Here is a 25,314-nt window from a genome sequence, read left to right on the forward strand (position 1 = left end):
GGACTGAGCCCCCTGTAAGAATTTCATGCATTGGGCCTCTAGTTTTGCTATAAGTCTCTACCAAAACCAACTTATAATTGACAACTAGAGATGACAGTAGAAAAAAAGTTCTCTTTGTTGTTAATCCCTGAGGATATTTTTCCATTGATTTTCAGAGTGGAAGTAAGGAGGAGAGACAGAGAGAAGCATCAATGCAAGAGAGACACATTGATTGGTTGCCTCCTGCATGTGCCCCAACAGGCTTGGGCTGGAGTCTGTGACCAGGGAATAGAATCCGGGACCCTTCAGTCTGCAGGCCGATACTCTATCCACTGAGCCAAACTAGCTAGGGCAAGTTCTCCTTTTCTAAACATCGAGGTTGAAGATCATTTACTATTAGAGCTCCTATCTGGAAATATTCAGTGACTGAAAACTATAATCATGGATAGGATTTGGATGTACTCACAAGAAGGATGAGGGGAAATGGTTCAATGCATTTCTCATTGTTGTATAAGAAAGTGGATGCTTCACTCACAGCCACGAATGATACTGCCTCTCCCAATCCACGGAAAGGAAAATTAATGGGCCACACCCTGGGCTTTGGGGGAGACGGCTGCACCCTGCCGTGTCAGCAATTCCTGAAACAACTTGGATGGAGCCCCAACCTGCTGCCACACCCACTGAGGGCATTTCTGGGTAAAAAACGGCTCTTGGAAGGTATAAACCAGTCAGCTACATGGCAAGGACAAACAGCAACCCATCCTTAAGGCACAGACAGGGTCAGGAACAGATTCCAACAAGGAAGGGCACTCACCTGTTCTAATTATCCAGCTAGGGACCTGGGCAATAACCATGTAAGGATAGAGACAACATTTGAGAAGGATTTATAGGTGAAAACTATGGAGTCAAAATAGTTGGTCTACAGCTGTACTGACTGAGATGGTGGCTACTAGCCCTATATGTGACTGTTTAAATTAATAAAAACCTAAAATGTAGTTCCTAGACACATTTCAAATTCTTAATAGCTACATGTTTTAGACAATGTTATAGAACATTTCCATTATTGCAGAAAGTTCTATTGGACAGTGCTGGGCTAGAGAACCTTTGGTTTCCCATCTCATGGAAAAGACAGTTTAAAGGGGGCTCATTTATTATCACTGTTCCAAATGTACAAAAAAAATTAGAAAATAACCCCCCAACTCAATTCCCCCACCCCCAGCAACACAAATAATTTTTCCCAAAAGCACAAACATAAACTGGTCCTGGTGTTTCCACAAACAGTGCAGCTAAGAAACAGTTTAGAGAAAATTTAACAAGATTCAGATAATATCCATTTATCCTCTCAGCCCTGAGAGGTAATCATCCCATATGGGTACCAGTCCTTCCGAATGGTTTTTCCAGCTCTGGTGGGAGAGTCCTTTACAAAGTGGTGTGTTTGGCTGCTGCTTTAGAGATCCTCCTGTGCCTTCTTCTTCTTCTTGGGTTTTTCTTCTTGAATGATAGGGGTGTTTGTAGCCTCTCGCTGTAGATAGCTAATAAAATCACTTAATTCACGGCCACCCTGAAAACAGAAAGATTACCATGAAAATTTAGTCATTTAAAGAACCCTGGGTTTCCCCCCAACCCCTAGTAAGATTTTTGAGTTTGTAAAAGCACATTAACAACCACATATATTGATGAGAGTTGCAAGAGTTTCCAGTTAAATAAATAGAGCTAGATATGTACAAGCTTGTGTGAGTATGTGTGTGTCTATTGTTGAGAGCTGAGACAATGCACTTACTTCATATTTCTTTGGATCTAGCTTCTTGTTGGCTGGAGAGAAGTAGATGGTAGGAAAACTAAGGGGGGAAAAAAGAAAAAAATAAGAGTTGACTACTTTCCAGTTCAAGAGTAACTGTCATACTAGTACATTTCCTTAATAACTGTTTCTTAGAGTAACTTCTCTTTATGATTTCTTTCTTTCTTTTTTGTTAATCCTCACATGAGGATACTTTCCCACTGATTTTTAGGGAGAGTGGAAGAGAGAAGGAAAGACAGAGAGAAATATCAGTATGAGAAACACATTGATTGGATGCCTCCTGCGCACTCCCTGACCAGAGCCTGGGCTAGGGAGGAGTCTGCAACCAAGGCATGTGCCCAGGACCATAATTGAACCTGGCATTCTTTGGTATGCAGGCCAGAGCTCTATCCACTGAGCTAAACTGGCTAGGGCCATGATTTCTAATCTGTCCAGACAGCAGCCTCCATCAATGGCTAGGGTTACATCCAACCAAAACTCAGGAATATGAGAGCTCACAAATCTGTGACAGTCATGTAGGGCCCATGTTGCAGAACTCTAAACCAGGGAAGGTATCAGTGGTTCTGTGCTCAACTGGAGTATGAGGGCTTCCCAAACTATACCAAATAAAAAATGGCTTACCAGCTTTTTTTTTTTTGGTCAATTGGCTACACATTTTTATTAGTTTTAAATCTACTTACCCTCTGACTTCATATGGAGAAGGCACATCATTGGCTGTGGCATCCATCTTAGCTATGATAATATTTGGATCTTTTCTGAGCTGTTAATAAAAAGGTTAGATTTTTAAGTTTCAAGTTTCAGTGACTGAGAAACAGTCAGTTCAGAACTTAAAACAATCCCATTTTAAAACACCTACATAAGTTTTGCTGCTCAGAAAAGAATAGCTAACATTGCCTTTCACAAGTTTCCCTTTTCTCTCTGGGTTCCATATTAAGACTCTATATACAGCCACCTTCAAAACTACCTAGCTGAAAGAAGACTGTAAAGGCTAAGCCAAGTGTTTTAAGAAGAAGAAATATAATGGTTTCATATAAACCATTACCAAAATTCAGAAGCCATTTTAAAATCCCATTTTAAATAAAGATCGATATATATTGATCTTTAAAGAGTCAGAGGGATAGAAAAAGAGAAACATCATAGCATCATAGATTGGCTGCTTCCTGCATGCCCCCTCTTGGGGATCAAACTTGCAACCCAGCCATGTGCCAACTGGGAATTGAACCAGTGACCTCATGGTTCATGGGTTGAAGTTCAACCACCGAACAACACTGACAGGGCAGCATGTATATTTAAACCATAATCTAATTCAGTGGTTAACCATAATCTAGATCAGTGGTTCCCAAACTTTTTTTGCCCATGCCCCACCTAAGCATCTCTAAAATCCTGATGCTCTCCCTGTGACATATAATTCTTATTACTCAAAAAGTGAACTCCTGTTCATGTGGAGGAAGCCTAAACAAGCTTCCAAAGAACATGGCATCCATGAAAGAGAAAAATAAAAGAATGAAAAGACAGCTGAAGTATTAGTTCAAGAAATTGGTAAAAAAATAATAATATGAAGGGATATGAAAAAACAGCAAATAAAGTTTCAAAACATATAATAGAGAACTGAGATGCATAAATATGAGCAATATATATTTATATACTGTATATGAGGGACCCTAGAATCATAAAAAGGCAAAAAATTCACTTAATAACTCATTCTTCATTGCCCCCCTTAAAAATCAAATTGCCTCCCTGTGGGGCGTGTGTCCCAGACTGGGAACCGCTAATCTAGATTGAGTCTGTTTTGTTTTTTTAAAATATATTTGATTTTTTTTTTTTTTTTTTTAAGAGAGAAAAGGGAGAGGGAATAGAATTAGAAACATCCATATGAGAGAAACATCAATCAGCTGCCTCCTGCACACCCCCTACTGGGGATGTGCCCGCAACCACAGTACATGCCCTTAACCAGAATCAAACCTAGGACTGCTTCAGTCCACAAGCTGATGCTCTATTCACTGAGCCAAACCGGTTAGGGCGTTTTTTTTTTTTTGTGTTTTTTTTAACATTAAAAAGAAATTACTATTTTGTTGTTGTTAATCCTCACCTGAGGATATTTTCCCATCGATTCTCAAAGAGTAGAAGAGAGGGAAAGACAGAGAGAAACATTGATGTGCGAGAAAAACATCAATTGGTGGCATCCTGCACACACCCCGACCAGGGCCCCCAGTGGGGAGGAGCCTACAACTGAGGTACGTGCCCTTGACAGGGATCGAAGCCAGGACCCTTTGGTCTGTAGGCCAACGCTATATCCACTGAGCCAAACCAGCTAGGGCGAGTCTGATGGTTTTAAGACAGGTGTTTGAGGCATTACTCAGGCTAAACACTAGGAGGAAATCAGGAGAAAGTGAATAAAGAGTAGATAAGGTAACTAAATAGCCAATGCTAAATACATGTGTCAACATCCCCACTCAAATTTTATCTTCAGAATATGGTTCAGACTTACCTTCTCTCCCAGTTCTTTATACTTAGGTTCCAGATTCTTACAGTGACCACACCAAGGAGCATAAAATTCAATCAGCACATCTTTATTTACATCATTCACTATTTCATCAAAATTCTCTGCTACCACTACCTGGAAAACATGGAAGATTCTCTAGTTGGTAAGGTGAGTTGAGGAATAAATTCACAAGTTATATTTGTTTCTGGACCCAATCCCTTTAAAATATGTTGTGTTCTAATCCCTCTTAAATTTTATGTGATGTCACTGAAACCCAAAACACATTTATAGATTGTATTAAAAGATGCAGTCAGTTGGGAGAAGTCAACGGGGGAGAAAAGGAGACATATATAATACTTTCAACAATAAAAAATTGAACCAACCTTTTCAACCAGTAAAGAAAAAAAAAAAAGATACTGTCATTCCCCAGAAATCAATTCATTCCTAGGTTCAGGAAGTCACAGGAAACAAGTATTACCCAATCTGTCCTTAAAAGAATCTTAAAATTATTCTTAGGGGTTAGCTTGCTCTGTCCCAAAGAGGAACCTAGCTTGATACAAATACCACCAAAAATTCTATGGCGGTCTTATAATCCTGTCCCAATTGAGCATTATCAGTTCTGTCAATGCTTATTTCATGTCTGAGGTGGACTGGGAGGGGAGGGAATGAGGACAAATAAAAACCTGATAACAAGGTCTTCACTTAAGACCCAGCATTTTGGGAAGAAATGAGGAGAGGCTGCGTAGAAGCCTGGGGAGGCTATGAGCACCTCACCTTTACGGGCCCATCATTGCTCTCTGGGATTGGCTCAGACTTTAGGTATCTCTTCAGGTTGCCATCAAAGTAATCCTGCAGGAATCTCTCAAGAGCCTTGCCATCACGCCTGCCAATTGGAAAAGAAGGGTCAGGTTTGTTAATTTATTCCCATCATTGAGAGGATTAAAAGCAATTTCTTAGAATAGTTTCTATTCTACATGTTTTTGCTTTAAGATTAGAATGAAATTGGAAGCTTAAAAAAATGGGGGAGGCACTCTTACCTTTCAATAATCAGGACTACTGACTGGACAAAAAAAGCAATCACTTCTTAGTATTTCTAGTGTGTTCTTTGTGGATTAAAGGGCAGAGAAGGAAGAAAACATTGGTCTTCTGAAAAGTCAATTCTACCTAAGAACCAGTTTTATTTTGTTGCTTCAGAGAATAGTGCTAATTTATTACATCTCATTTTACTGATTCGTTCACAAGGAAGATTTTCACTTGTGTTCATTTCCCAAAGTCTCAGAAGATGAAAGTCAAAATTATCTGGGACCTAAGACCTCTCCACGTCCCTGAGTTTACTTTAGGCCAACGTGGTATTCCAAGAAGGAAAATATATTCTGTAGGTTTGAGAAGAGATTGGATTGGTCTAAAATTACATAAATTTCAAAGAGACTGTCTAGTATTCTTTATGGTACTAATGGCAGGATGGAAACAATCATGTAAGAATTCCAAGCTGCCATTTTACATTATTATTTATCATGACCCTTAAAGTAAATACTGTAATTAATTGAGAAAAGTGAGTCATAAGGTTTTGACTAGAAGACCTATCTTCACATTTGAACATTCACCTTTATAAATTCTCAGTAGTGTAAAAGACTTTTAATAGTTTCCTTGAAGAATCAAATCCCAAACCCATGCTATCGTGTAACTCACGAGAATTCCTCCTGCATGACAAACTTCTCTCCTTTTGCAGTTCTGATAGCAACAACAGGAATCTCTCCAGAAGTGCTTTCCAAACCAAAATCGGAGAGATCATGGCTAAAGGTCTTGCGGCTAGCTACAGCAAAGTTAAGTTTGTGTCCAGCATCCAGGAATTTCTTTGCTACCATCATCACCCTGTGGGAAACAAGCGAAATTTATGCCTATGCCGAGATTACAACAGGGTGGTAAAGCACTCTGAAACCAAGAAGCAAGAGTCTAGGAAGCAAAGGCTAAGTTTTATAGTCCATGTGCCCCTGGAATCAGTCTGAACTTGTGTTCCTCGGCATTAACACAGAATTATGGTGCACTCTAATGTCCCACTGAACTTCATGGGTGGTGCCCAATCAAATGGTTCATTACCGCTGAATTTTGATACACACCCACACACACTGAAATACTGTAGTCATAAAGCTAATCTGAAAAGAAAGCTTATAAGGTTAAAATGCACTGAGTCTCAATGGGCAAGTAGGCACAATATTTTAGAGTACATTTTAGAATCACATTTGCATTTTTTACTTGGAGAAGGAATCAGCTGTATTACAAGGCAAAGGAATACCAATGGAAGATATGCCCATTAGATTTGAGAAATAGTTTGTTATATTATTTGTCCTTATGGCTCCAAATATTTTTGAAGTCAACTGTTCCCATTCTTATCTGCTCTCCCATCACACATGGACTGTTTACAAAGGGGAAATATGACCCTTATACCTGTTTCTCCAGTAGTTGGAACCTTTAGCATTCTTTTCGTAGTCCACATCATAGTATGCCACAAGTAAGTCCTTGCCCTGTATCAAGTCTTTATTATCTTCTGTCATGTGAGGGCAGATACCAAAACTGAAATGAAATGATACATTACCAAATTTGGTAGGTTTATATCTGCTATTATTATTATTATTATAATCCCTTGATTGAGACTATTTAATCCAAAACATGGCTCAGTTTAGTAATTGAGAAATACAATATATAATGAAGCCAAGAAATCCCAAACAAGTTATAAAAAGGTACTCACATGTTTTCCTGGATAAATTTTTTAATCTTGCCACTGGTCATTTTCTGTTCTTTATATGCCGAAATTTTGTCTTCAAACTTGTTCATCAGATGTGAAGGACGAAACAAGGTGATACCTCTTTAAAAAAAAAAAAAAAAAAAAGTCTTAGTAGGTAGACAGCAGAACTGTCTCCCATCTTTTATTTAAAGCTCAGACTATCTACTCTTGCTGCCACTTTTACTATAACCATTTAAGCACATAAGAACTCTTTTTGGGGACCACAGAGTTGGCAATATGACCTTCTTATCAACACTAAGATGCTAACTACCTTAATCTCAAGTGTAGTAATTTGGTTTAAGGGTTTAATAAACTCTGGATTGGAGAGTTATGAGATCTTGGTTCTAATTCTGGTTCTACCACTAATTTCAAAGACCCTGCACCAGGCATCAATTTAATTCTTCAGCTCTTTCATCAGTACAAAATGGGGTTAGAGTAGATGATTAATGCTTAAACCTATAAAAACTATAACAAATACAACCAACTTCCCCCCAAAGCCCCAATATGTACAATACAATAAAGCAGAGCTTGATCTTATTGGAAAGTACCTTGTCCTGCCACTCTCCTACACAGAAGGAAAATTACTTTATTAGAGAAAATATCTTTAAGATTTTTCCCAGCTGTAATAGTCTATAGGTAGGTATACAATTATAATATTTGGTTTGAGTTCATTGAAAATTCTTTTGTTCTAGATTTCTTTTTTTTCTTTTTTTTTTTTAGTAAGTTGTTATTGTTCATATTATTACAAATGTTCCTCCCCCCCACCCCCCACCATTGCTCTCCTCCACCAGGTTCCCACCCCACCCTCTGCCCTTTCCCCTCTCCCCATTGTCCTCATCCATAGGTGCACAGTTTATGTTCAATCTCTTCCCACGCCCCCCTCTCCCCTTTTCCCCAAGAATCGTCAGCTCACTCCCCTTCCATACCTCTGATTCTATTATATTCAATAGTTAATATTGTTCATCAGATTTTTTAAATTTCCTTGGTTTTTAGATTCACTTGTTGATAGTTACGTATTTGTTGTTCATAATTTTTAACTTTGTTTACTTTCTCTTCTAAAAGAACCCCCTTCAGCAATTCATATAATTCTGGTTTGGCGGTGATGAACTCCTTTAGCTTTTTTTTATTAGTGAAGCTCTTTATCTGGCCTTCGATTCTGAGTGATAGCTTTGCTGGGTAGATTATTTTTGGCTGTAGGTTCTTGCTATTCATCACCTTGAATATTTCTTGCCATTCCCTTCTGGCCTGCATGGTTTCTGTTGAGAAGTCAGCTGACAATCGTATAGGTGCTCCTTTATAGATTACTACCTTCTTTGCTCTTGCTTCTTTTAATATTCTCTCTTTGTCTTTTGCTCTTGGAATTTTAATAATGATGTGTCTCGGTGTGGTCCTCTTTGGATTCCTTTTGTTTGGAGTTCTGTGTGCTTCCTGGACTTGTAAGTCTAATTCTTTCACCAGGTGGGGGAAGTTTTCTGTCACTATTTCTTTCAGTATGTTTTCGATATCTTGCTCTCTCTCATCTTCTGGGACCCCAATAATTCTGATGTTGGTTCGCTTGAAGTTGTCCCAGAGGTTTCTTACATTATCTTCAATTTTCTGGATTCTCTTGCCTTCTAGCTTCTGTGGAGGAGTGTCTTCTGGCTCTTTATGTTCCAAATCTTTGACTTGATTCTTGTGATCTTCCCTTCTGTTTTTAGGACTCTGTAAAATATTTTTTATTTCAGACAATGTATTCTTTATTTCTTGTTGATCCCTTATCATTTCTCGATGACTCCTTATTAATTCTAGTTGATCTCTTTTCATATCCTCATAGGCCTTATCCATCTTTTCTAGGAAATTCTTGAAAAACCTTATAAGCGTAGATTTGAACTCTATATCCAGACGCTTTTTGTTCTCCATTTCTTTCGTTTGTGACCTATTTTGTTGTCGAATTTCGCAGTCACAGATGGCACGGGGTTTCAGGGTGGAGCCTGCAGCTTTGGCTTCCGTCAGCCCCGCCCTATGCGGGTCCGTCAGTGCTCGCTGCCGGCGCCTCTGAGAGAAAGGTGCCCTCGATTTTCGCCTGCTGCCAAACAGTCTATGCTCTCCCACAATGAGCCCGGTATTGGGGTTCAGTTCAGTTGGAAGTGGAGTTGGAGGTGGCGTTCAGAGCAGTCTGGAGCCCCAGTCTCCTTCCTGTGAGGGCAATCCCGCGGCACAGCCGACTGTCCCTTCTCTGCGCACAGTGTGCACACCGCCGGGACTTCCTTTCGCCACTTCCCCGGGGTTCCGCCTTACAGCCCGGCTCCCTATGGCTGAGCCTGAGTCCCCGGGGTCTGGCTTAAAACTGGGGATCAGAGCAGTCGGGGGCCCAGCACAGTCGGAGTTTTATCTCCTTTCCGCTAGGGAACGCCCGCCAGGCACTCGGCCTCCCTCCTCTCCGGCTCCGTCCTCTACGCACGCCGTCCTCTACGCACACCGCGTCTCCGTACCTTGGCTTTTCCAGCTCCTCCCCACCTCCTTCTGGTTTTCTCCTTGCTTCTCACTGTAGAATTTCCAGTCAGTCAACCTTCCTGTAGTTCTGGGCAATGTCCGTTTTATATTTTAGTTGTATTTTATTGAAACTGTTGTGTGCGGCTGCGGCTAGGTGTTCACCTGGGCGCAGCCAACTTGGATCTCCCTCTTTTTTTTTTTTTTTAATAAATATGTTTTATTGATTTTGTACAGAGAGGAAGGGAGAGAGATAGAGAGCTAGAAACATCGATGAGAGAGAATCATCCATCAGCTGCCTCTTGCACACCCCCTACTGGGGATGTGCCTGCAACCAAGGTACATGCCCTTGACTGGAATCGAACCCGGGTCCCTTCAGTTCCCAAGCCGATGCTCTATCCCACATGTGTCAAACACAAGGCCCGCGGGCCAAATCCGTCCCGCCAGGCCTTGCAATGTGGCCCTCACCGCGCTGTCATCACTGCACTCCGCTGCGTTTCCATCACAATGACAGTTTATGACTGTTCAGTAAACCATTCGGCCCGCGATTTAGGCTGGATTTTAGATTTTGGCCCCTTCTCTGATTGAGTTCGACACCCCTACTCTATCCATTGAGCCAAACCGGCTTTGGCATGTTCTAGATTTCTTTATACTAATAAACCAAATTTGCAAATACCTGCTGGGCAAGCAAGAAATGTGAACAGGGCACCTTATGACATCCTCATATAAGGATATCACAAACTTTTCAGTAGGACCTCTAAGGTGCTGGTAGACCAATTTAAATGGAAGCATGAGAGGCAGCCACAATGAACAAATCTGAAGTTAAAAGGCTGATACATAGCCCTAACTCAGTGGTCGGCAAACTCATTAGTCAACAGAGCCAAATATTAACAGTACGACAATTGAAATTTCTTTTGAGAGCCAAAATTTTTAAACTTAACGCCATTCCTTCAAAATAGACTCACTCAGGCCATGGTATTTTGTGGAAGAGCCACACTCAAGGGGCCAAAGCGCTATAAGTGGCTCGCAAGCTGCAGTTTGCTGACCATGGCCCTAACTGATTTGGTTCAGTGGATCGAGTGTCAGCCTGCGGACTGAAGGGTCCCAGATTTGATTTTGGTGAAGGGCATGTACCTTGGTTTCAGGCACATCCCCAAAGGGTTTCTAACTATCCCTCTCCCTTCCTCTCTGTAAAAAATCAATAAAATAATAATAATAAAAAAAGTCTAACACATAGTGTCCTTAATGAGCCACAAGTGGCTCCTGTTCCATTTATAGACCTGGTGTCTCTCAATCTAAAAGGCAGAACTATATGATCAAGGCTGCCAACTCTGCAGCCAGACTTCCTAGGTTCAAATCTTAGTTCTGCTACTTACTATGGAAAGCTAGAAAAATTACTTAACCTCTCTGAGGGTTTTCTCCTCTGTAAAATGGGGAAAATAATAGATCTGTCTCACTTGGTTAAGAGAATTAAATGAGTTAACAGTAAATGACACACAGTAAATGTTACATAGTTTGTTAAATATGAATAAGTAACACTAGCTCTTGGCACACTTTTAGAAAACCTTATGTGCTCACCCTGAGCGATCTTATCTAGTCCAATGGTTTCTATAACTATTCATATGTGGTTAACCTATAAATCATTATCTCTAGTTCAGAAATATTCCTGAATTCTAGTCTCATCTATCCAATTGTCTGTCCACTGGGTCTTCACCACTTGGATGTCATATAAACTCCTCAAATTCACTGTGACAAAATAGATCTCATAATCATTATCCCCCAATTTGTTTCACTTTGTCTTTTTACCAGCTTGATGATGACTGTCATCGGTCCAGTCATTTTAGAAACCTAGACTCTAGCTCTTCCCCTTTTCACACACAGGGACTAAATCCTGTTTTACTCTCACTTTTCCTCTTCATTGCCCCTAATACTACCTTAATCTCGATTCTCAGATGTCACCCTTAGTTTACTCTCTTGGCTGCCTTGCCATCTCTCCCATTTCAAACCACCACAATATGGATGCCAGTGACTTTTCTTCTAAAACACAAAATTATATTTCTCTCCAATTCAAAGTCTTTCAATGGAGTTTAAATGTCTAAAATATAAAATCTAAATTCTTCTGTATGGTACTTAACATTTATAATTTGGTATCTTCTTAGCTCTCCAACCTTACCTTCTACTATGACTTGTTACTACAAGTTCCAACATGCCAAGGTTGTTTTACATTTCATTGCTAGCACTCTTGTGCTCTATCTGGTATAATTTTTATCCCAACTGCCATAACCTGCCTGGAAAAATTCATGTCAAGACACACATCAAGAGTCACCTCTAGGAAGACTTTTATGATACTACTCGGTACTCCAGAAGGAAATTAAATCACCCCCCTCCTTTATAATTCCACTCCACCCAGCATGTATAGCATACCTATAATGCTCACTATACACTTACATTTTTACATCTATCCACTGTCTCTACCTACTAGATGCCCTCAAAGGTTGCAACAGTGTCCAGAACTTAGCTTAATGCTTAGCAAGTGCTCAATAAACCTTTAAAAAACAGCCAAGCATTAAAAATCACCAGTGCACACTATAACACTTGGTCCATAAATTTACAAGGGGATACATCTCAGTCACTTACTCTCCATCATCATCATACTTGTTCACCAGAGACTCAATATTGGTGTGTGCAAATCGGTAGTTATCCCTCAAGTTGCTGGCTGCTTTTAGAAATTCAGAGTGAGCTTCACTGAATAAATCCTTGAAAAAACCTATATAAAAAATGTCAAACACAAGGGAGAAATAGTAAGTGCCAAGATATAACCTAAAACTTTAAAATTCTTCTATGAATTTTTTTAGAGAGGAAGGGCAAGGGGTGGGAGTGTGGAGGGTAGAGAGAGAAATATCAATCATGGATTTGTTGTTCCACCCATTTATGCGTATTGGTTGCCTCCTGTATGTGCCCCGACTGGAGAGTGAATCCGAAACCTTGGCATATCGGGATGACACTAACCAACTGAGCTACCCAGTGAGGGCTAAATTCTGTTTTTTTAAAGCCTTTATTTCATTATGGACAGGCAAAGCAATGTGGGCAGGAAGATTGGGTCTGCTTTGCCATGACTACCTAGGACAGTGGTCGGCAAACTCATTAGTTAACAGAGCCAAATATCAACAGTACAATGGTTGAAATTTCTTTTGAGAGCCAAATTTTTTAAACTTAAGCTTCTTATAATGCCACTTCTTCAAAAAAGACTCGCCCAGGCCATAAACCAACTTCTGCGCATGGGCCACAAAGTTTCAATTGCACTGTACATGCGTGCCTGCACATAGTATTTTGTGGAAGAGCCGCACTCAAGGGGCCAAAGAGCCGAATGTGGCTCGAGAGCCTCGAATTGCCGACCACTGACCTAGGAAATCTGACAAAACACTTAGGATGAGAATTCTTCCTGTACCTTTTAAAATATTTTTGAATGAGCCAAAATAGGATTTGTCAGGGTTCAGTCTTAGTTTTTCACAATTAAATAAATTATTTGTGCAAACTGCTTAACTCCTTAAAGTTTCAGGATTAAATAAGGCAGTATGTCAAAATAAATGTAAATCACTTCACCATATTTTTTCTGTCTTTTCTTTAGAAACTTTCTAAAGTTTAGAAAAGTGAATGAAACAAATGTTTAATAAATGTCTGCTTGCAGTTTACTCCCTGTAAAATATACTCAATCAGTAAAATCCATATGATAAATGGCTTTTAGTCAAAACTAAATTATAAACCATCTTCTAGTGCCAGAAAGTCAGTTTTATTATAATATTAGGAATTCAGAGGAATACAAACACAGCTTATATGTTTAAATTTATTTAGTCAAATCTATTATAGATATAAAACAAACACCCAATATGTACAATTGGCTCAAGTTATTTTAAGGATAAAATGAGCTACTGTAACACTTGGGAAAGCAAAGACAGCTGTAAAAATATATACATAACTTAGCAATTTGATCTTAAATTTTAAATTCTCCATTATTGTGAAAATAGCAGACACAGAGGTCTATTATTTACTTGTGTCCTGCCATCTTAAAACCCTATTTTCAGTCATAACTACCCTATTACTTGAGTTAAAGTTCAGATTTTAAGACATGTTAGAAAAAGCTGAAGATACTCCTATTTCAGCCCTTTAATTGAAATTACATTTTTACATATGCAAGAATAGACACTCAAAACACCAATTTCCCCCCATTACAGAAATGCTGAGCTAATTTCTGTGAGTTGTATTTTTAACTGTCTTCAATGTTACCAAAACTGTTTACTCAGACATACAGGATTTTGAAACCAAATAGATGATCCTGTGGCATGATCAAATATTTGCTACTTACCCACCACAGAAGCATCTTTATCACCAATGAACTTCTCAAATTCTTCCTCAGTCTTAAGAGGAACTGAAGCTGGTCCTGCTTGCTTCTTCAGGTGGCTGACAATTCCATCTTAAAGGACAAGATGAAAGATAATAGTAACAAATTTATAACTTGTGAGAAGGTAACCAACCATTCACATGATTCAAAGCTCTCAAGAATATACAATGAAGTTATCTTCCTCTTGTCCCTACTCACCCAGTTTCATCCTCATAGGATAAGACTTCAGTTTTTTATATACTTTTCCAGATATATTAGACATAAACAAATAATTACATAATTATTCTTTGCTTTCTTTTCTCCTCAAACAGCAGCATACATATATGCTGTTCTGTATTTTATTTCTGTCATTTACCATAATTTAGAGACAATTTATGTCAATGTACATAGAACTTCAATCTTTTTTAGGAATGTATACATAGTATTTCATTGTAGAAATGTACCAAAATTTACTTAACCAGAAACAACTGATGGACATGTTTCAAATTTCTTGCTGCTATAAATGATTCTAAAATAAAATAAAAAAAATTTTTTTAATCCTCATCTAAGATATTTTCCCCATTGATTTCTAGAGAGAATGGAAGGGAAGAAGGTAGAGAAAGAGAGAGGAAAAAACATCAACTTGAGAAAGACACATCGCTTGGTTGTCTCCCACAAGTGCCCTGACCAGGGTCAGGAATCAAGCCCGAGCTCCTTCAATCAGAGGGCCAATGCCCTAACCACTGAGCAACCAGCTAGAGCAGTACATGCACTTATAATCGTTAAACTGCCTCCCCCTCAAAGAGACTACTTATTTATATCCTTACTAGTGATGTAGTGAAGTGTTTAAAACAGAACAAATTTAAATAATGACTTTGTGAATATAATTATCTCTGCCTAGAACACTCCTTCTTTAGATATCCATGTGGTTCCTTCCTTACTTCTTTTAGGTTTTTATTCAAATATCATCTTATTTTTTATTTTTTTAAATTGATTTCAGAGAGAAAGAGAGGGAGAGCGAGATAGAAACATCAATGATGAGAGAGAATCACTAATCGGCTGCCTCCTGCACACCTCACACTGGGATTGAGCCTACAACCCAGGCATGTTCTCTGACCAGGAATCGAACTGTGATCTCCTGGTTCATAGGTCCACGCTCAACAAAGAGCCACGCCAGCTAGGCTCATATATCATCTTAATGAAGCCTTCGCTGACCATCTTATTGTAAACTAAAACCTATTCAACCTTCAAAGTTCTTTTATCTCTTTCTGTTTATCTTTTTCTACAAAACTTTTCACCCATCTAATTAATACACTTGATCCTTAATTTTTCTCTTAATTTTTCACTACAAAGTAAATTCCAAATCAGCAGGGATTTTTGTTTGTTTTGCTAATATACACCTAGCTCTAAAAATAATAACCTAGCACGTAAGTTTAAGAAACATCATTTTGCAAATAACAACAATTCCCTTATTCTCAAGTAGCACAAAGACTTACTTATAGTCTTACTAAAATTTAAAAGCAGAAAATGCAATGACTGGGCAAGCTTGTACAGGAGTTTAATGACAAACAGGTAAAATCATTCCACCTACAGGACCCATCCAAATCATACTTTCCTACTGAGGTGAAATGGGCTAACTCTGTGGTCGGCAAACTGTGGCTCTCGAGCCACATGCGGCTCTTTGGCCCCTTGAGTGTGGCTCTTCCACAAAATACCATGGTCTGGGTGAGTCTATTTTGAAGAAGTGGCATTATAAGAAGTTTAAGTTTAAGAAATTTGGCTCTCAAAAAAAATTTCAATCATCATAGTGTTGGTATTTGGCTCTGTTGACTAATGAGTTTGCCGTCAATTTATGAACCAGGAGGTCACGGCTTGATTCCAGGTCAGGGTACATGTCTGGATTGTGGCCTCCATCCCCAGTTTTTGGGTGTGCAGGAGGCAGCCAATCAATGATTCTCTCTCATTTATGTTTCTATCTCTCTCACCCTCTTCCTTCCGCTCTAGGAAAGCCTGGGGAGGGTAAAATTTAAGGCATGATGTGAAAAAGGAGCAAGCCATACAAACATGGGGGGAGATTAATTCAGGCTATGAATACAGCAGGACAAAAGTCCTAAGGTCAAACAGTCTTCAGAATTAGGAATGGGTCATGCTATGTAGAGCTTTGTGCGTGGGTAACAATCACACTGAAAAATGTTCACATCACCTAAAATGCCCAAACTAAACCTCTTTCCTATTAGCTTACCATCATAAAAGGTAAAATATGCCTGGACTTGATAGACTCAAGATAAAACTGTCTTTGTCAGCCTTCAAGCCACATGGTCCCTGTGCCTTGGATACACCAAGCTCAGATATACAGTAAAGCCTTTTTGCATTGGCTTTCCCTTTGCCTGGAGGGTTCTTATCCAGATTTTCCCATGGCTGGCTCCTTCCTGTCACTCAGGTCTCAGCTCAACCCTTATTTCCCTCATCACCTGAATTATGTGGTACTTCCAAGACCACAGTATTTGGTCTTATTTTCGTCCTTTCGTGCTCTTATCACGAGGTGAATTTATCTTATCCATATACATTTATAAAAAATATATTTTATTGATTTTGTACAGAAAAGAAGGGAGAGAGACAGAGAGTTAGAAACATCGATGAGAGAGAATCATATCAGCTGCCTTTTGCACACCCCATACTGGGGATATGCCTGCAACCAAGGTACATGCCCTTGATGGGAATCGAACCCGGGACCCTTCAGTCCCTAAGCTGACGCTCTATCCCACATGTGTCAAACACAAGGCCCTCGGGCCAAATCCGTCCCGCCAGGCCTTGCAATGTGGCCCGAACTGCGCTGTCATCACTGCACTCCGCTGCGTTTCCAACACAATGACAGTTTATGACTGTTCAGTAAACCATTCGGCCCGCGATTTAGGCTGGATTTTAGATTTTGGCCCCTTCTCTGATTGAGTTCGACACCCCTACATTGAGCCAAACCGGTCTCGGCTCCATATACATTTTTTACATTAAAATTTTTGTTTTGTTTTTGTTAATCCTCACCCGAGGATATTTTTCCATTGATTTTTTAGGGAGAGCGGAAGAGAGAGAGGGAAAGACAGAGAGAGACATTGATGTAAGAGAAACACATCAATTGGCTGCCTACTGCATAAGCCTTGACCAGAGCCTGGGCCGGGGAGGAGCCTGCAACCGAGGTATGCGCCCCTGACCAGAATCGAACCTGGGACCCTTTGGTCCGCAGGCCGATGCTAAATACACTGAGTTATACCAGCCAGGGTGACATTAAAATTTTTTTAGACTATGATAAAATATACAACATAAAGTTTACCATCTTAATCAAATCATTGTTAATTGTACAGTTCTTTGCCATTAAGTATATCCGCACTGTTATACAATCAACCTCCAGGACTGTTTTCATCTTGCAAAACTGAAACTCCACTGATTATATAACTCCTTATTCTACCCTCCCCAAACTCCTGGCAATCACCATCCTACTTTCCGTCTCTATCAATTTGACTACTGTAGGAACATCATTTAGGTGGGATCACACAATATCTTTTTTGTGACTAGATTATTCACTTAGTATAATGTCTTCAAGGTTCAACCATGTAGTTCATGTCTTAACTTCCTTTTAAACATGTTTATCATTGTATGATATACACATTGACATATAATTATTATTATTAATATACCACATTTGGTGCATCCATTCATTCACTGATGGCAATTTGGATTGCTTCTACCTTTCTGCTATTGTTGACAAATGCAGCTATAAATCTGGGTGTACAAGTATCTCTTTGAGATCCTGCTTTCAATTCTTTTGGGTATATACCTAGGTAGAATTGTTGGATCATATGATGTCTATTTTTTTTTTGCGCCCCCCCCCTCTCTGATGTCTATTTTTAATAACTTGTCATACCGTTTTCCATAGTAAGCCGCACCATTTTACATTCACACTAACAATTCAAAAGGGTTCCAATTTCTCCACATCCTCATCAGCACTTATTTTGTTTTTTGATAATAGCCATACTAATGGATGTGAAGTGGTAGATAGCTCTACCTCTAAGTATTTTTAAATCTATTTGTTGCCTTCTTTTCATCTCCTAAAATGTAAGCATTTTAAAAGGAACTGTGTCCGTTTTATCAATAAATACTGAGCACCTAATATGTCCAGAATACCTGGCACAGAGTACTCAATAATATTTATCAAATGAAAAAATGCCTAGTTAATCTTATAACTCAAGTTCAAGTATTTTCTACATTACTTTCATAATCTGTTCACTTGGAGAAGTTTTTTGTTTGCTACCAAACTGACCTCTTAGAAGATAAATTTTAAAGACTGAAAGTATGTTGTATAGAAAATTGTCCTGTTCACATTACAAAGAGCAGGATACTTCAAGGATCCTTACCAGCAGTCCTGGGCCCATCATAAGCACCTGCTTCTTCACCATCTCTAAATATCTTCAGGGTTGGATATCCACTGACTCCATACTTATTACAGGTGTTTGTGTTGGCCGTACAATCAACCTAAAGATTAAAATGTATAAAGACTTGTTATCCAAATGCCCGGTACAGGTTTTTCTTATATTTCCAAATACTAAGATTGGTCAAATCATGAAGGATCAAGCAATTCTTGACATACATGCCACAGAACATTAGATTTTAAAGGCAGACCGGTGCTGGGCTAGCTACACAAGAACTACCTAAGGAAATCTTTAAAATTTAGAACCCTGGGCCTCATGCAAAACACACAAATGACAATTTAAATTCTGCCCTTGAAGTCTCTATTGTCTAAAATGGTTTCCAACTTTTTCCTGCCCCAGAACATGTGAGAGATAAATCACTTAAGTTAGTAACAGTGGCTTATTTTGATAATGATTATCATCAAGAGGATACATGGATAGGTGTACATACTATTTAGCTGGGTTGGAGTATAATTTGATTTGGCAAATCAACTAGTTATTAGCAAAGTTACCAATACTGGAACATACTCCCGAGCTAGTATGATCTTGGCTAAACTATAATATGACATTTAATGTTACCAATGAGAAAGAGGTCAATTTCTATCTATTGTGTCACTTGATAGAATCCCTATGCTTTAACATAGACTGAGGTTCAGAAAAATAGCACAGGCTATAGCTACAAAAGACAGAATTTAAATCAAGAGCAAACTCATTTTTTTCTGTGGCAAGCTGCCACAGAAACATTAGGGTTAAAAATAGTTTCTGCTCTGGCCGGTGTGGCTCAGTTGGTTGGACGTTGTCCCATGTACTGAAAGACGTCAGGTTGCAGATTCAATCCCCAGTATCAGGCGTATTGAAGAAAGCCAGTTGATGTTTTACTCTCACATCGATATTTCTCTCTCCCTCCCTCTCTCTCTCAAAATCAATTAAAAACAACAAAAAAAAGCAGTTTCTAAGAGTTCAAATAAATATGTATTAGCTATTTGAGATTGCTGAGATGTGAGCTTTAAGACTGGAATAAATATGGGTTTAATACAGAATGCAAAATTCTGGAAGCATTACTTTGATTATAAAAGTACATACCAAGTTTATAGTAGACCAATTATCAACATCCTTATGCTATTTTCCTATTTCATATCATGACTATCATGATAGTATAAGGAATTATTTACTCAATAATAATTTTCTTCTAATCTTGACAACTGTACTCTTACTTTCCACATTTCCTCTTAATTCCTAGTGACCATATTGTACATGTTTCTTTTGCCAATAATTCCGTTAGTTCCACTACTTTTAATAGTTTGAAACTATAATTGACACAAAAGTCACCTGTGTTTTTGCCCAGAAACTAATGTTTTCTCTTAGCATAAGAGGAAATAATAATTTTACAAACTATTATTTAAAATACCTCATTGCTTGCCCTGGCCGAGTGGCTCAGTTGGTTGGAGCATCATCCCATACACAAAAAAGCTATGGGATAGATTCCCAGTCAGGGCACATTCCCAGGTTGTGGGTTCCACCCCAGTTAGACAGCCCGCCCTGCAAAAGCAATTAAAAACCCCCACATATCCTCCGGTAATGATTAAAGACAACAACAAATCTTGCCCGGCTTGTGTAGCTCAATGGTTGAGCATCAGACCATGAACCAGGTCACAAATTTGATTCCCAGTTAGGGCACATGACTAGGTTGCATGCTTGATCCCCAGTTGGGGGCATGCAGGAGGCAGCCAATTTGTTTCTTATAAATGTTTCTATGGCCGAAACCAGTTTGGCTCAATGGATAGAGCGTCGGCTTGGGGACCAAAAGGTCCCGGGTTCGATTCCAGTCAAGGGCATGTACCTTGGTTGTGGGCATATCCCCAGTAGGGGGTGTGCAAGAGGCAGCTGATCGATGACTCTCTCTCATCGATGTTTCTAACTCTCTATCTCGCCCTTCCTCTCTGTACAAAAAAATCAATATATTAAAAAAAAAATGTTTCTATGTTTCCCTTTCATTCCTCTCTCTCTAAAACTAATAAAAACACTAAAAAACAAACAAACAAACTAAAAAAACCCCAGAAAAACAAAAAAACCCCCACCCTACCTCATTTTCTTTAATGAAGAATCCACCTATACTCACCTTTGCTAATGGGACTATTCCTTTTAATCTAGTAGCTGCAGCTTCATACTCGGGGGCAAGCCTCTTGCAGTGTCCACACCTATACAGATATATTAAAAAAAAAAAAAAAAAAAAAAAAAGAAAAAGCCGAATTTTTAGTTTAATCCTGTAAGTAACTTCATTACTCTAGGAAGAACCCCAAATTATACTACTTTAGAACTACCGCGTTTCCCTGAAAATAAGACATCCTCCGAAAATAAGACCTAGCGCATAGAAAGATAAGACATCCCCTGAAAATAAGACCTAGCACAACTTTGGGAGAAAAAATTAATATAAGACACTGTCTTATTTTCAGGGAAATAGGGTAGTGGCTGCTTTATCTGAACAACCCCAATTAGTAATTAGGGTAAACACTGTCTTATTTTTGGGGAAACAACTAAAGCTCTCAGAAGGTAAGAGGCAAGCATCAAAATTAACCACTACTTCTTTCACTCACTCCTAGATAAAATGAAAAAACAAATCACATCCACCTTAAGGGATGGCACTTAGTTAACAGTGAGATCCCAACATATATTCACCCAAGAATCATCTATCATCATAACTTCATGCCTCTAACAGAAAACTTGATATAGTTCTTTTTCTAAGGAACACCAGTCTGGCACGGGTGAGACAGTATTATTAGGTCCCAATAGAGAAGAGGGAGCGATCAGTTATCCGTGGTCGGCAAACTCATTAGATAACAGAGAGCCAAATATCAACAGTACGATTGAAATTTCTTTTGAGAGCCAAATTTTTTAAACTTAAACTTCTTATAACGCCACTTCTAGACTTGCCCAGGCCGTGGTATTTTGTGGAAGAGCCACACTCAAGGGGCCAAAGAGCCGCATGTGGCTCTCGAGTCCCAGTTTGCCGACCACATAGTTAGTTGTTCAGGGAAGGAAATGAGTTAAGTTTTGTTGAGATTACTTTTCGAGTGTGTGTGGGGATCCTTGTGCAGAGGCAGGAATTCTAAGTAAAGGAATCATGTATAAAAATAAATACAGGAGCAAAGCTGGCTCATAGTTGCTTGCGTGTGAAATAAGACAATTAGCCCTAGCAGGCTTGGCTCAGTGGATCGAGTGTTGGTCGGCCTGCAGATCAAAGGGTCTGGGGTTTGATTTCGGTCAAGAGCTCATACCTTAGTTGTAGGCTCCTCACTGGCCCAGGCCCTGGTGGCGGCACTTGTAAGAGGCAACCAATTGATGGTTTTCTCAAATTAATATTTCTCTGTCATTCCCTCTCTCTTCCACTCTCTAAAAATCAATGGGAAAATATCCTTGGATGAGGATTTAAAAATAAAATTAACAAATAATACAAGAATAAACTCTGTGCTTTGTGTACTCACAAATGTAAACCTACTTTTGTCCCACCCCACATTAAATATTCCATTTCATACCATCCAGTCTTTCTCTGTACTCTAGACCAGCGGTTGCCAACCTTTCAGACCTCACAGTGAGACCGCTGCCTAGACACATTGTATTATTAAATGTCATTATTTAATACTACCATTCTACAGGATAGGGCACAAATCTACAATGTAAGTAGATGTTGAGGATCTAAAACATACTCAAGGCTGATCAATGAATTTTCAGAAATTCATTGCTAAATTGATAAATAACATTTAAATAATGCTATTTATTTTCCCCAAAGAAATCCAGATACTCCCAGTCTTACAAATTACATAAATGATTAACTCCATAAGGAAACATGAGTCTAAAAATCAACTGCAAAGAAATCTTTCACTTTCACTTGTAAAATGAAAGTAAAAAAATATCCGAGTAAACCAGAAAAAGAACCTGCTCAAAATAGGTTCCTTTACTTTTAGATTCTTCTAATGTTCCTAAGCTTCGAGCTCATACTCTTTTTTTTTTAAGATATTCCTTTTTTAAAAAAATATATTTTATCGATTTTTTATAGAGAGGAAGGGAGAGAGCTAGAGAGCTAGAAACGCCGATGAGAGAGAAACATCGACCAGCTGCCTCTTGCACACCCCCTACTGGGGATGTGCCCACAACCAACGTACATGCCCCTGACAGGAATCGAACCCGGGACCTTTCAGTCTGCAGACCGACGCTCTACCGGTTTCAGCTCATACTCTTGATTTGGACAAAAAAACATTTCCAACCTAAGTATTCATAAATAAAAGTGGTTGAGCCCTGGCCAGGGCGACTTGTTGGAGGGTTGGCTGGCACACCAAAAGGTTGCAGATTTGATTTTGTCAGGGCACATATCTGGGTTTTGAGTTCAATCCCCATTTGGAGGACATATGGGAGACAATTGATCAGTGTTTCTCCTTCCCTCTCCCCACCACAAGATCAATTAAATATATTCTTGGGTGAGGATTAAGAAATAGAGTTAAATATGAAGAAATAAGAATATTATCAACAGGAGACTTCCTTGATTCCAAATTAGTTATTCAGAAAACTGGTCCTCCTTGTTGGCACTGTGGAGGATGACCTTACCTTCCAGACCAATTCAAAGTGGGTACTGCAGCAGAGATCCATCCAATTTTTGGAATAGTTTAGTGAATGGTGGGATATGTAGTTCACAGGGAAGCATATGTAACAATTTAAAGTAGGAAAGAAGACCTTCAATGGGGGGGAGAGAGGGGATTCTGCTTTAGCCCTAGCTGACATGGCTCAGTTAGTTGAATGTCAGTCCTGTGCACCAAAAGGTCGCCTGTTGGATTCCCAGTGAGAGCTCATGTCCCTCACTGGGTTCAGTCCCCGGTCAGAGGCAACAGACTGATGTTTCTTTCTTCTTCTCCCTTCCTCCCCATAAAATCAATAAAAACATTTTAAAAAATATGCTTTAGCTGAAACCGATTTGGCTCAGTGGATAGAGCATCAGCCTGCGGACTGAAAGGTCCCAGGTTTGATTCTGGTCAAGGGCATGTACCTTGGTTGCTGGCAAGTCCCCAGGAGGAGGTGTGCAAGAGGCAGCTGATGATGATTCTCTCTCAACGATGTTTCTAACTATCCATCTCTCTTCCTCTCTGTAAAGAATCAATAAAATATGTTTAAAAATATGCTTTAAACTAAGTCTAACTGCTCACAGTTCTCCAGCAACTCATTTCATGTTGACCCTTGCAGTCACTAAAGCACTACCCCGTTTTGAAACAACTCTATACAGCCCTTCTAATTAAAGGGACAACTCCTTAAAGTGAACAGTGTGGTTGTATTATTGGGAAGAGTTGTTTCTAAGGGAGAATGTGGGTCTAAAGATGTGTAAAGACAACCTACGATGTGTAATCAGTACTGCCAGTTACTCATAGGAATGCCCTGGACACAAAATTTGTCACAAGCTAACAAATTCATCGCCTTTAGCACATCTTTCTAGGTGATTTCATTGACTACAGGACTTCCAACAACCAACCCTCAACAAGTCAGTGGAGCACCTGCAGTGAAGATCAGAGTTAGAAGTGAAAGCTCTACTTTGTTTTACTGATACTTTGGAATGCAGATGGTTTTTAATTAAGGGTAATTGTGACGAGGATGGAAAAATTAAGTACTGCTCATTAATATAGACAGAATGAGCTAGCTCATGTGTTAAGATAATCACTGTTTGCAGTTTTCTGTGGTCAAGATTTGGGGGTTAAACAAAAAAAATGAAACTCAGATTTACTACTGGGTCAGAAATTCCTTTTTGTTCCCTGCCTCCACCTCCAGCCTTTTAAGTTAGCTCTATCCTAAGAAATGTAAACCCTTGTTCAGTTAAACCACGCTGCAATGGTGTATTTCTCCAATACTGGTTACTTTATAAGTGGAGTTTTTGGCATTTAAAAAAAAATCCTAATTAAAACGGACAATTTAGGCAGGTTCTGGCGAAATTAACTCTTGTTCACCAACTTTTTTTGGGGGACAGGATTCTGCTGTTGCTGCTGGGAAATAAGTGATCAACATAATGGAGAAAGTTGTGCATCAAGCGATGGGCAAATTAATGGCTATACCCAAGAAAGCACTTGGGGCCACTCTGCAGCCGCCGAGTGACCTTGCCTGGAAACCAATGGCTGCGGGGCCTGGGACTAGGAGGAAGGACGGACCCTGGGAGCCAGGACCTCTGCCCTTGGGGGAACGCTTCCCTTCACTCTTAAGGCCTTGGAATGCCTGGTCTGCAGAATGGAGACCATGAACACTGACCCTCCAGGGCCTGTAACCATGCCCATCCTGGCGGGGCAGGAGGGTGGCTAAGCCCTTTGCAAATAGGAAGTGCCGCCGCAGGAGCACGAGATAAGGATGTGGCCCTGCGGGAGAGGGGCCTGCTTCGGGGTTTTCCTTGTCGGGCCTCGCCCCGCGGCGATCAGCACCCACTGCTTGGCTCTCCACCAGGCCCCTGGGCTCCCCGGGGCTGGGAGACCCCCCGGCCACAGCCGAGCCGCTGGGGGTGGGGGTGGGGGGAAAGGGCCCGGCGCCGCGCAGGCCCAACCGCTCCCGGGCCTCCGTCCCCGGCCCGGCCCGGCCGCCCGCCCTCCCCTCCCGGCTGCGCGGCCTCACCAGGGGGCGAAAAACTCCACGAGCATGAGGCCCGCGGAGCCCGTGTCGGAGACGCGGCTCTCGAAGTTGTCGTCCGTGAGTTCCAGCACGTCGGAGGCGCCGGCGAGGCGGGCCGCGGTCAGCAGCAGCGCCACGCCCGGGAGCAGTGCGAGGCGGCGGGGGCGCATGGCGGCGCGGCGGGGGCGGCGGAGGGTCGGGACTCGGCGGGGGACTGCGGGAACCGGACCTGCAACCGCGCACCCTGGGCCGGTGCTCACGCGTCTGGCCCGGGCGGACCTGCAGCCGGAGGTCCCAACCCCCGCGGCTCGGGCCGCAGTGTGGCAGCCGCCGATTGGC

General features: G+C 40.3%; 1 protein-coding gene across 1 annotated transcript; it reads right to left on the reverse strand.

Annotated features, from left to right (window-relative positions):
- Positions 1-1,106: 1,106 nt before the first annotated feature.
- Positions 1,107-25,280, reverse strand: PDIA3 (protein disulfide isomerase family A member 3). The gene is made up of 13 exons (XM_036443918.2): positions 24,979-25,280; positions 20,468-20,546; positions 18,295-18,412; positions 13,874-13,981; positions 12,148-12,277; positions 7,006-7,122; positions 6,705-6,830; positions 5,949-6,131; positions 5,034-5,142; positions 4,266-4,394; positions 2,458-2,537; positions 1,760-1,817; positions 1,107-1,540 (listed from the first exon to the last, which is right to left on the reverse strand). Exons 1-13 carry the CDS (start codon positions 25,143-25,145, stop codon positions 1,427-1,429), a joined length of 1,518 nt encoding a protein of 505 aa, XP_036299811.1. The 5' UTR covers positions 25,146-25,280; the 3' UTR covers positions 1,107-1,426.
- Positions 25,281-25,314: the final 34 nt, after the last annotated feature.

The sequence above is a fragment of the Pipistrellus kuhlii genome, unplaced genomic scaffold (genome assembly GCF_014108245.1).
Source record: "Pipistrellus kuhlii isolate mPipKuh1 unplaced genomic scaffold, mPipKuh1.p scaffold_m20_p_1, whole genome shotgun sequence".
Lineage (NCBI taxonomy): Eukaryota > Metazoa > Chordata > Mammalia > Chiroptera > Vespertilionidae > Pipistrellus > Pipistrellus kuhlii.

What these genes read in the sequence shown, in the direction of transcription:
- PDIA3 (XM_036443918.2), bottom strand. Translation starts at nt 25,145, where the DNA reads ATGCGCCCCCGCCGCCTCGCACTGCTCCCGGGCGTGGCGCTGCTGCTG. An exon ending in GTGGAGTTTTTCGCCCCCTG is followed by an intron (nt 20,547 to 24,978) that starts GTGAGGCCGCGC and finishes ATATCTGTATAG; the next exon opens with GTGTGGACACTGCAAGAGGC. An exon ending in TAAAGATGCTTCTGTGGTGG is followed by an intron (nt 12,278 to 13,873) that starts GTAAGTAGCAAA and finishes TTTTTTATATAG; the next exon opens with GTTTTTTCAAGGATTTATTC.